General features: G+C 56.1%; 2 protein-coding genes across 2 annotated transcripts; both read right to left on the reverse strand.

Annotated features, from left to right (window-relative positions):
• Positions 1 to 919: 919 nt before the first annotated feature.
• On the reverse strand, positions 920 to 7,733 carry CCMA1212_004327 (Protein pyrABCN; the record flags this gene model as incomplete). The annotated part of the gene is made up of 3 exons (XM_073701636.1): positions 920 to 979; positions 1,036 to 7,079; positions 7,172 to 7,733. The coding sequence occupies 3 exons, from the start codon at positions 7,731 to 7,733 to the stop codon at positions 920 to 922; spliced, it is 6,666 nt and encodes a 2,221-aa protein (XP_073559376.1).
• A 2,002-nt stretch (positions 7,734 to 9,735) lies between these two features.
• Positions 9,736 to 10,218, reverse strand: CCMA1212_004329 (uncharacterized protein; the record flags this gene model as incomplete). The annotated part of the gene is made up of 1 exon (XM_073701637.1): positions 9,736 to 10,218. The coding sequence occupies one exon, from the start codon at positions 10,216 to 10,218 to the stop codon at positions 9,736 to 9,738; it is 483 nt and encodes a 160-aa protein (XP_073559576.1).
• Between the last annotated feature and the right edge of the window lie 1,691 nt (positions 10,219 to 11,909).

Below are 11,909 nucleotides of genomic sequence, written 5' to 3' on the forward strand. Positions count from 1 at the left end.
CTCTCTTTAGTTGGGTTCAGAGCGTTGAGGTCTATACCATCTACTCGAGGAGAGGGAATACAAGAACAAAAGGTCGTCCGATTGCGATGAGTAATGAAAAAGAAGAAGAAGTCGGGGAAAAGTTAAAAGTGGGGTTCCGGATTCTGCATGACGCTCACACAACAGAGAAAGCAAAACTTCGGGAGAGAAGAGAAAGAAGGATCGGACGAGGACAGCCCGCTTTTAGCCGTGGGTTATCTGCGAATCACAATCAACCTGCTTGACTTGTACCTTTTTGCACTCGAGGACAAAATAAGGCAGCGGGTGAAGAGACAAACAGTAGATTGATTACCAAGTACCATCTATGTCGTCTGCCAGGCTAACGATCGTCTACATTGTTGCTCCTTTAGTCTCCAGCGTATACACTTGCTCAACGCACTGAACTTCTGGTTGCCTCTGCTCAACATGATGCCAAGATGGACACAAACCAGACATGACACACACACATACACGACACACATACACGACACACATACACGAAACGCACGCAACGCACCTACGTACGCATATACGCAAAACGTATACGCATACGCATACACATAAACACACAAACTATATTGGGTATCATAATCATGCGGGGGTATCATAAAAGGCACGCTGGACGGCTTCACGCCAGACGCAACGCCCTCCAAAAAAGACACCAAATAACGCCAAACCCCTCCAAATGAGGCAAATACTGCCTATGCTGAAATACGGGCTTTTATACCTAGGACGCAACTCTAGAACAAAACGTCCGGAAAAAAAATAGCCGTCTACATCATACCCCTTTTTGTATGCCTCGGGAGAAATAACCCTCTTCCGACCCAATACCGAAACCCAAATAAAAGAAAAGATCTAGTCTGTACAGCCGTTGGAAATGCGCATGACAAATATAGCCTCTCTACGAGCTAGCCATAACAAGAGCCAGAAGCGCCATCCTGCAGTAAAGACCGTACCGCATCTGCATCCAAAGTTAGCAAATTCATCGTCAGTCCGCTGGGGGGGGGTCATGCTTACCTGTCTAAAGTACGCCGCCCTCTGGTCAAAGTCCACCTCCTCGGCAACCTCCTCGTTCCTCGGCAGAGGGTGCAGCACCACCATGGAGCTCTTGGCGTTCTTCAGCGTTGCGTTGTCCACGCGGTACGAGTCCTTGACCTTCTCGTACGCCTCCACGCTCTCAAAGCGCTCCTTCTGCACGCGCGTGCAGTAAAGGACGTCGCTGCGGGCCAGAATCTCAGGCGTCAGAGTCTCGGACTCGGCCAGCAGCTGTCCGGAGGCCACCAGCTGCTCCCTCACCTTGGCGGGGAGGGACAGGCCCTTGGGAGACACCAGCTGGACCTTGACCTGGTAGTGCTGGAGCAGGTACACCAGCGAGTGGACCGGTCGGCCGTACAGCAAGTCACCCAAGAAGGTGATCGTCAGGCCCTGAACGGTGCCCAGCTCCTCGCGGATGGTGAAGAGATCCAGGAATGCCTGCGTGGGGTGCTCCTTGCTGCCGTTTCCGCCGTTCACCACAGGGACAGGGCTGTACTTATTCGCAATGTCCACGGAGGTCTCCTCGGGATGGCGCAGCACGACGGCGTCTCCGTAACAGGCCAGCGTTCGCAGAGTGTCCTGCAGCGTCTCGCCCTTCTGCACAGACGAGTGCGAGGTCGAGATGGCAATGGTGCGTCCGCCCAGTCTCTGCATGGCGGCGTCGAACGAGGCCGAAGTGCGAGTCGACGGCTCGTAGAAGAGCGTGCAGAGGACGCGGCCGCGGAGCAGGTTCAGGACGCCCTCGCGCTGGACGCCCAGGCGCATCTCCTGGGCAACGGTGAACAGCAGATGCAGGTCCGCACGAGTGTACTGCTTCACGGACAGCACGTGCGAGTTCTTGAACGAGTTGGGCTGCGACAGCAGCTGGTGGAGAGGGGAGCTGGTCGTCGGGTGGGGCAGCAGCGACAGACCCAGCTCGTCCACCGCGCCTCCAAGCCTGGCGGGGGAGGCCAGGCCATCGACATTGCGGAACCGAGCCGCAATCTTGGGGCTCTGGAAAGCCGCCGGCTGTCGGGGCTTGGGGCTCTCGGTCACCTGCGAAATCAGTCCCATGCTGGGCTTCAGAGCCGGCGACACGGGCAGCTCGCGGGAGATGCTGTGCGAGGACATGTCCTTGCCCTTGGGAGGAACCGGCAGGAGCTCGCCATCCAAGCACACGGTGATGTCCTGGAAGGTGACCCTGCAAACGGATCCGCGCATGACGCGGCCCTCGAACGGCGACCACACGCTGCCGGGCTGAACCTGATAGGCGCGGTCAATCTCGACCTCGATGCTGGTGCCGACCTGGTCGTGGAGCTCAAAGATCTCCATGGGCTTCTGGTACAGCTTCTCTTTGAGGTCGTCGACCGTCAGCTTGCCCTCGCTCACCGAGGTGAGCAGCAGAGGAAGGGCGTCCGCAATGCCGCTGGACGAGTCCGCCTTGCGGCCCAGGGACTGGGCGAGCTGGTAAGGCAGGCTCCCGACGGAGAAGACGTCAATGTTGGCCATGTTCTCCCACAGAGCAGCCTGGTCCTCGGGCGTGGGCAGGAGGCGGTCAAGCTCGGGGTAGTCCTTGGTGGACAAGTACAGAGAGTAGATGGAGACGTCGCAAGACACCCGCAGGCCCTTGGCCTTGCTCAGCGCAATCAGCCGGATGTCGTCCTTGTTGGTGACGGAAGTGACGTGGATGCGGCGGTTGTGCAGAGAGGCCAGCAGGAGGATCGAGGCCAGGTCGGTCAGCTTGGCGTCGGTGACAATGACCTTGTGCGTCGGCCAGGCATCAAAGTGGGCGGTGACGGCCGCCACCTTGCTGATGTTTCCAGACAGGTGGTTGAAGGGGATGAAGAGCGAGCCCACCTCGCCGGCGAGAGCGCTGATCTGGCTGTCGTTGTCGGAGGTGGCCGACACGGACAGGTTGTAGTCGCAGAAGTCGCCCCGCTTGCTGTTCTGCTGGGCGGCCCGCAGAGTGATGCCGTCGGTGATGGCGCCCTCGAGCCCAAGGGGCATGACGCGGATCATGCTGAAACCGGCAGAGAGGGAGGCCTTGGTGACCGTCTCCATGTCGTTGCTCTCGGGGGTAACCAGGCCGGGGACAAAGGCCGCAACGTTGACCAGGCCGGGCAGGACAACCGTCTTGTGGCTGGTCTGGTAATCGCGCTTGCTAACGCTGAGGTCGAAGCTCCTGGCAATGGCCTCGATGAGGATCTTGGCGTTCTTGACGTTGGTCACCAGGGGGATCTGGTAGTCAACGGCCATACGACGAGTCAGGTAGCCCTTGCTCATGTAGTTGGCCGGGCGGCGGTACTTGTTGTTGGAGGGCAGGTTGATGTACAGGTCAATCGTGTTCTTGGACAGATGCTGCGAGAGGGAGAACTCGGAGTCCTTGTCCTCCTCCTTGCCGAGGACCTCGAGGTACTGGACAGGGACGCCGTGCTCCTGCAGGAAGTCGGCGGTACCGGCCGTGGCAAACAGCTTGTAGCCAATCTTCTGCAGCTTCTGCACCGCCGGCAGCATCTCCTTCTTGTCCTTGTACGAACCAATGGACAGCAGAATGTTCTTCTTGGGGATCTTGAAGCCGGTGGACAGGAGAGCCTTGAGGTAGGCCTCGTTCTTGTCGACGCCGAAGCAGGCGACTTCACCCGTCGACGCCATCTCGACACCGAGAACGGGGTCGGCGCCGGACAGACGAGAGAAGCTGAACTGGGGCACCTTGACACCGACGCAGTCGGGAGGAATATCCGTGGGCGGGTACTCCTGGAAGGGCTGGCCCATGATGGCCTTGGTGGCCATCTCAATCAGGTCAACGCCCATGGTCTTGGACACAAAGGGGAACGAGCGAGACGCGCGCACGTTGCACTCAATGACCTTGATGTCGTTGTCCTTGGCAATGAACTGGATGTTGAAGGGACCAGTCACGTTGAGGGCGGCACCAATCTTGCGAGTGGCCTCCTCGATGCGCTCAATGGTGGTGCGCTCGAGGTCCTGAGGAGGCAGGATGAGCGTGGCATCACCAGAATGGACACCGGCGTTCTCGACGTGCTCGGAAATGAAGTGGCCGACGACGACACCGTCCTTGGCGACTGCGTCCATCTCAATCTCCTTGGCGTTCTCAATGTACTTGGTGATGACGACGGGGTGCTCGCGCGAGACCTCGGCGGCCTGAGCCAGGTAGCTCTCCAGATCCTTCTCGGAGTACACAGTGTTCATGGCCGCACCGGACAGAACGTACGAAGGGCGGACCAGCACGGGGTACGACACCTTCTGGCAGAAAGATCTCGCCTCCTCAAAGCTGGTAAGCTCCTTCCAGGTAGGCTGGTCGACGCCGATGCGGTCCAGCATACGAGAGAACTTGTATCGGTTCTCGGCAGTGTCAATCATCTCAGGAGAGGTACCCAGGACCTTGACGCCGGCGCGGTGCAGAGGAAGGGCAATGTTGTTGGGCGTCTGGCCTCCCATGGCACCCAAAACACCGCTCGCGGTCTCCAGCTGGTAGATGTCCAGCACCGTCTCCAGCGTGATGTTCTCAAAGTACAGCTTGTCGGCCTCGTCGTAATCGGTGGATACCGTCTCTGGGTTGTAGTTCACCATGATTGTCTTGTGGCCGGTGGCTCGGAGGGTGCGGATGGCCCGGACAGAGCACCAGTCGAACTCGACGGACGAACCGATACGGTACACGCCGGAGCCGAGAACCATGACACCGTGGTCGTTGAAGTCAACGTCGTGCTCGGACGCGTTGTAGGTCAGGTACAGGTAGTTGGTGAAGGCCGGGAACTCGGCAGCAACCGTGTCGATCTGCTTCACGAAGGGCTGGATGCCGGCATCGAGTCGCAGGCGGCGGACGGCAATTTCGTTGGAGCTCCAGAACTTGGCCAGCTGGCGGTCGCAGAAACCAAGACGCTTGGCCTGAAGAAGCAGGTTGGGCTTCTGGGCAATGTCGGCGGTGGTGTACTGAGTCATCTGCTTGGAGAAGTCGCTCAGCCCCTTGAGCTTGCGGAGGAACCACTTGTCGATGCGGGTCATTTCCCAGATCTTGTCGACGGAGTAGCCCTGGGCCATGGCGTTGGCAATGGCAAAGAGACGCTGGTCAGAGGGCGTCTGCAGCTCGTCGTCGATGCTCATGAGAGCCTTGGTCTCGCCGAAGCCAAGATTGTGGAAGTCAATGGCTCGGATGGCCTTTTGGATGGCTTCCTCGAACGAGCGACCAATGCTCATGACCTCGCCGACACTCTTCATGGAGGAGCCGAGCTGGGTAGAGACACGAGTGAACTTCTTCAAGTCCCAGCGGGGCATCTTGACGACAACGTAGTCAAGAGAGGGCTCGAAGCACGCGCAGGTAACCTTGGTCACCGAGTTCTTGATCTCCTTGAGCGGGATGCCGAGACCCAGCTTGGCGGCAATGAAGGCCAGGGGGTAACCGGTGGCCTTGGAAGCCAGAGCAGAGGATCGGGACAATCGAGCGTTGACTTCGATGATGCAGTACTCCCTGGAAAAGGGGTTCAGGGCATACTGAATGTTGCACTCACCAACAACGCCGAGGTGTCGGATGACGTTTACGGCCGTTGTTCGCAGCATGTTGTAGTCCTCGTCCGACAAGGTCTGCGAGGGGGCAACGACGATGGAGTCGCCCGTGTGGATGCCGAGGGGGTCAAAGTTCTCCATGTTGCAGACTGTGATGCAGTTGTCCTGGGCATCTCGAACGACCTCGTACTCAATCTCCTTCCAGCCCTTCATACTCCGCTCAATCAGGACCTGGGGGCTGGCGGCGAAGGCCTTGTGGCAGAGATCGAGCAGCTCCTGCTCGTTGTTGGCGAAGCCACTGCCCAGACCGCCCAGGGCGTAGGCGGCACGGACAATGACGGGGAAGCCAATGTCCTTGACGACGTGCATGGCCTCATCCACGCTGCTGGCCGAGGCGGACTTGGCGCACTTTTCGCCAATGGAGTCCATGCTTCGGGCAAAGAGCTCTCGGTCCTCGGTGGTGATGATGGTGTCGATAGGGGTACCCAGGACCTTGACACCAAGGCTCTCGAACTCGTCCTTGAGCTGAATACCGACCTGCAGGGCGGTCTGGCCTCCGAACGTGACGTAGATGGCATCGGGTCGCTCATACTGGATGACCTTGCGCACAAACTCGGCGTTGACGGGGAGGAAGTAGACCTTATCGGCCAAGCCCTTTGATGTCTGGATGGTGGCGATGTTGGGGTTGATGAGGACGGTGTAGATGCCCTCCTCCTTCAGCGCCTTGATGGCCTGGGAGCCAGAGTAGTCAAACTCGCCGGCCTGGCCAATGCTGAGGCCACCACTGCCGAGGACAAGGACCTTCTTGACAGAAACGCGAGGGTGAAGCCTCTCGTTCTCCTCAATGGTTCCGCCGGGGAAGTGGACAGGAGCCTGCAGCGCAGCGGGGTTCTCGGCACAGTTGGCCATGGTGTCAATGAAGACGTCGAAGAGATACTCGGTGTCGCGAGGACCCGGTGTGCTCTCGGGGTGGAACTGGACGCTGAAGTAGGGCTTCTCGACGTGCATGATACCCTCGTTGCTGCCATCGTTGGCGTTGACAAAGAGCTCTTTCCAGCCGGTGGGCAGGCTGGCGGCATCCACGGCGAATCCGTGGTTCTGAGACGTGATGTGGCACTTTCCGGTGACCATGCTGGTGCAGGGGATGTTGTGGCCGCGGTTACCAAACTTCATCTTGGTGGTCTTTGCGCCGGAAGCGCGGGCCATGAGCTGGTGACCCAAGCAGATGCCGAAGATGGGGATCTTGTTGGTCTCCATGACGGCGGCAATGTTCTTGGAGGTGATGTCCAGCATGGCCGGGTCGCCGGGGCCGTTGGAGACGAAGAGACCGTCGTACTCCTCGCCGGCGGCCTTGGCCAGGTCATAGTCCCAAGGGCAGACTACGACCTCGACGCCTCGCTTGAGGAAGCATCGCAGCTGGTTGTACTTCATACCGACATCGACACACAGAACACGAATCGTCCGGCCGGAAGGATGCTTGCGAGCAACGGACGCGGGCGGCTTATACAGCTTGGGCTCCTTGATGGATACTACGCCAACACACGAATGAGCATGCTGTCTTGATTTTCTTCTTTTTCTTTTTTATATCTAGCAAAAAGGGAGGCAGATGGGGGGAACTCACCCTGTGCCACCAAGTTCTGTGTGTTGGGGTTCACCCAGTCGATTTCCTCAAAGGCATCGGCTGAGGAGAGGCTGGCAAGTCTCATCTTGCCCAGCATGCTTCCCTTCTCGCGGATCCTCTTGGTCAGGGCTCTGGTGTCGACGCCATACATGGCGGGGACGCCCTGCTCCTTGAGCCATGTGCCCAGGGAAGAGGTGGCCAGGAAGTGGGAGTAGTCCTCGCCGCAGTAGGAGGCGACGACCAGACCAGCAATGTGAATCTGGGAAGACTCAAAGTGGGCAGGCAGGTCGCCGAGCAGCTCGTCCAGCGTCTCCCGCGAGGGGACACCGTAGTTTCCGACCAGGGGAAAAGTGATGACGAGGATCTGGCCGCGGTAAGAGGGGTCCGTGACGGACTCGGGGTATCCCACCATGCCGGTCTGGAAGACCAGCTCTCCGGCGATGCTCTTCTCCGCACCGAAGCTGTAGCCCCGGTAGGTCGAGCCATCCTCGAGCTCGAGGCTGACGAGGCGCTCGTCGGCGCCGTAGCTGGCCGAGGCGGGTTGGAGGATCTGAACAGCCATTGTGCTTGGTGTCGTCTTTCTGACTCTCCTCTTCTGTTCTAATCGGGGTTCACCGTAGGAACAGACACAGGCTGACTCCGAGATGTCGTCGGTTTACAGCCTTGTAGCCTTGCAGCTTGTCTTGTTGCTCGACTTCGTAGACAAGCAATCGAAGGCGGGGCAAAAGATGGTGATGGCAAAGAATGAGGGGCGAAGGTCTGCTGGCGACTGGCGACAAAAACTCGTTCTCAGAGCTTCTCCCGGGCAAGTCAAGAGCTACCTCGCGGTCATCCGCTGCCTCAACAATCAACGGCAGGCGTCCTTCAGGGAGTCGGAAGAGTAAATGAGAGGAATTTCGAAGGTTGCCCTCGCCGTAGCTGAGGAGGAGGAGGAAAGAAAGAAGAGAAGGAAGAGAAAAAAAAAAATCAGCACAGGACTTTTAACACCAACTTTTTTTTTTTTTTCCTTGCCTTGTCAATCCATACCGTCCAGAGGCCACGACTATCGCGGATTAGTCTGGGGCAGGGCGGTTTGTGATTGGCCAATGCGAATCAGATCACAGCGCCCGTTCCACCGCCACCGGCGAGATGGGCCAATCACGTCACTGGCCCGGGGCCTCTATATTGCCTATGATGGATGGCTGCAGAGCCTTTGCAGGGCATCTACCGGTATTTACAGGCATTTACAGGGCATTTGCGTGGTATTCCTCCAGCGCAGGCACCCGCTGAACCGGACCCCGCAGCGGCCCTGGGGACACTAGCAGAAAAAAACCTTTTCAGATGGGATGGACCCCTCCATGGCGATGAATCAATCCCACCCCAGCTGCGTGTTTCTCACGGGTTGATACCAGGTCTGATACGGCCTCTTTTGTCGGTGCTCTGCGTCTGTATCACAGCAAGAGGGTTATAAGCGGTATCACAAGCAAGGGGAACATACAGTCTCATACAACCAAGGGCCATATCTTGTCATTGACAACAGACAAAGCCGTTACAAACAGCAGAACCGGTGTCACGAGACGAAACTGGGACTGTTACAACCTCTCCAGCCTGTGGAGCACAATCCAAACGCCTCCGCAGATCTCCAAGATTTTGCTTCTTTTTCTTCTCTCAATTTTCCAATTTTTCACGCCATGTGGATCACGGCAAGCCGGATGGAGGAGAGAGGCAGGTTGGGGGACGAGCAAATCTACGATTCCCGCGGGTGAGCGGTTGCGATGTGTCATTGTCTGCTGTACAAGTTATCGTCATTCTGGAGCTTGTTGGCAAGGCATGACGAGTTTTGGTCTGTAACGTTTTCTACGACTTGGGGACACACTGACTCGGCACGTGCTCAGGTACCGATGGAGTTGAGTGTCAATTTTGCTGCTGGACCCTTGTAGCTTACGTGAACATTCACATATATATCAAGATGGCCTTTGGAAACAACAAAGAGCCGACTCTCCTCCAGGACCACAGACACGATCTATTGTTAGTGCTGATGCAATCAACTACCTTTGTAAGCACATGTGTTGACTGTCACAGTCTGGTTTGTTCCGAGTTCCTCAAACCGTAGCAGTACCCAAGGCCGGCTCTTCTCCAGACTCCCAATTAATTCCGTCTATCGATGCAATGTTGTAAACAATTTCCCTGGGCTCGGAACCAAGCCACATATGTAGCAATAGATAGACACATCACCCAGAATCAGCTCTTCTCCAATGATGCTTTTGACACGGCAATCCACAGTATCGACTAGACGCTCCAGAAAGGTACGAGCTGAAGCTTTCCTGGTCGGGACACCCCTTATTGATGACCTTGTGATCTCGTTTGAACAGGTTGTATCTTGTACAACATGGGACGGCCTCCAAAGCCCGGATCCCCTTTCGTACGGATCCCCTTTCGAGGGTTCAGCAGACAGAAAAGACGATACAAAGGCGACAAAAGTCACCGGGAAAAGGCAGGAATCTCCAGAAGTAAACGCTGCCAGATTCAACAATTAGAGGCAAGACCATCAGCATACACGAGGGCTCACACATACCAGTATCGCATTACACCTCCCCGCTCCCATTCCGCTCCCTCATCTCCCTCTCAATCCTCTGCAGCACGCGTCGCTGGCGCCAGCGTCGATCCAGATTATCCAAGCCCGTCATGGTGAGCGCCAGCGCAAACAAAAAGCCAAGCAGGAACCCATACAGGATCGCGTCCGAGGGCTTCACCGGCTCAAAGACAATCATGAGCCAGACGACGTAGAACATGAAGATGACGATGCTCCACATAAAGGCACCGAAGAAGGACACGACAAGCATGCCCAGGAAGCCGTTCCGCCTAGGAGCGCCGCGCTGGAACAGGCCCAGGTGGTCGGGGATGCCCAGGATCTGGGACTGGATGTGGTAGCCGCGGGAGCCGACGTCGAGGAAGACGTCGTCGTAGACGGGCTCTGCGGTTTCAACGTCAGGCATGGCGGTTTGAGGGTCAGCCCTGGCGGCTTCGACGTCCTTTGCGGCGGATGGTCTGCGGTGGACGAGAGACATGACAGCGCCCATTCTCATCTCTGATGGGTGTTGTTTGGGTGGCTTGTGGGTTGGTCCTGCCCTGAGGTGGAAGTGTGATGTTTTGTATTGATGTGGAGGTGGAAAGTGAGCAGATGATTGAAAGTGCAAGGCAAGTGTGAAGCAGTTGGTATTCTATATGTGTGTGAGATAATGTAAGAGGTAACAAGGGCCTTCGCTTCGGAGGGAAGGGGGGAAGTGAGTTGAAGAGCACGGAATCAGCCCACCGCTTACACCATCCCATCACAACTTAGCCTCAGGGTTTTTCTTATTGGGTCGGGGAAAGATGATCTCTCTTGCTTTAGGAATGGCCCTGGGTTAAGAAGTCTCTCTTGGGTTTAGGAGCAAAGCATGTGGCTGCTGGATATTGAACCTTTTCCCTGATGAGTAGCTCATCGCTTCGCTTATCGCTTGGTCTTGGACTCACCTACTCGACATTGGCTTCAAATTCTTCCAGATCATTGTATTACGTCGTCTCCAAGCCATTGCAAGCCCCCCGTTGAACATCGAGATCTGCGTGGCCAGGTTTGAGTGGGAAAAAGGTCAAATACGGATGTGGCCCAAGGTACATGCGATGTAGTCCAGTTTGTTATCTTCGGTTCGCGTCAGTCCGGAGCTCCTCAACTTCTCCATCGCAGAGCCAAAGAGTCTCCAGACGTCAATAAACTCACGCCCCGCGCTTCAGGGCCCCTTTCACAGCCTCCATATATCAAGCTCTTGAACGTATCCACGGCCACACCCGCAACGACCTGCCCCGCCGACAGCTGCCAGCCAGCCCAGCTCATGCCCAAGGTATATATACCAAAAGTCCGGACATGTTTACCGCGGGGCAGTTGAGCGCTATATCGAAAGACGTTGCTGGAGGTTGGGCGGCCGAGGAAGGCAACGATTCGATAACCGGCGGCTGTCCCCTTTTTGTTTTCTTTATTCATTCTTCTTTTCTTATTTTCTCTTTACTGTCATATCAATTCAACCACTCTTTCGTATATGGATCATTCTTTTTTCTTTGTAGACTATCTTTTCTCTGGAATCAGTAGCTACATTAGCGACCTTGATCTGATGACCTATGTATGGACTGATTTTTGAGCATGTATCATCAGCCCCCTGGAAAGTACCCATCGATGGCTTTCTCTACTCGAATCAATAGCCAAGCCTTCATCGTCAAGAAGCGCCTCCATCAGCCCGGACTGTAGATCCTCCCTGTATCAAATCCACCTCACTACGTCTGTGGTCCAACACTCGGCTCAATTACTTAGTCATCTTGAGTCCAAAAGCAGCTCAAACCGCTCATCATCCACACACACCCGAAACAACAGCCACTTCGTGCAAACAACAGACATAAAAAAACGCATCAAAGCCATGTTATTGAATTCGGATACCCGTCACTCATCAACCGAACCCAGCCATTAAGATAAACTACACCTTAGCGTGACGCTAACAAGTTCCCGCCATCGGACTTTAAAAAAAGCTTGGCTTTGGCTTTGCTGCAATGTCACTCTGCATGTGATTTGATCCCCCAAGTAAAATACAAAGACACCCTTAAAGGGGTAGCAAAAAGTGCCCGAAAGGGACAAAGGAAACTTTTTAAGTAAGTAGCGGAAGGAAAAGGTGAAAGCTGTGTCATTAGAGGTCTTTCGCTTATCTCATCAGAAGCGGCAAGAGAACTGATGTGG

Source organism: Trichoderma ghanense (genome assembly GCF_004382785.1).
Source record: "Trichoderma ghanense strain CCMA-1212 chromosome Unknown scaffold_4, whole genome shotgun sequence".
Classification (NCBI taxonomy): Eukaryota; Fungi; Ascomycota; class Sordariomycetes; order Hypocreales; family Hypocreaceae; genus Trichoderma; species Trichoderma ghanense.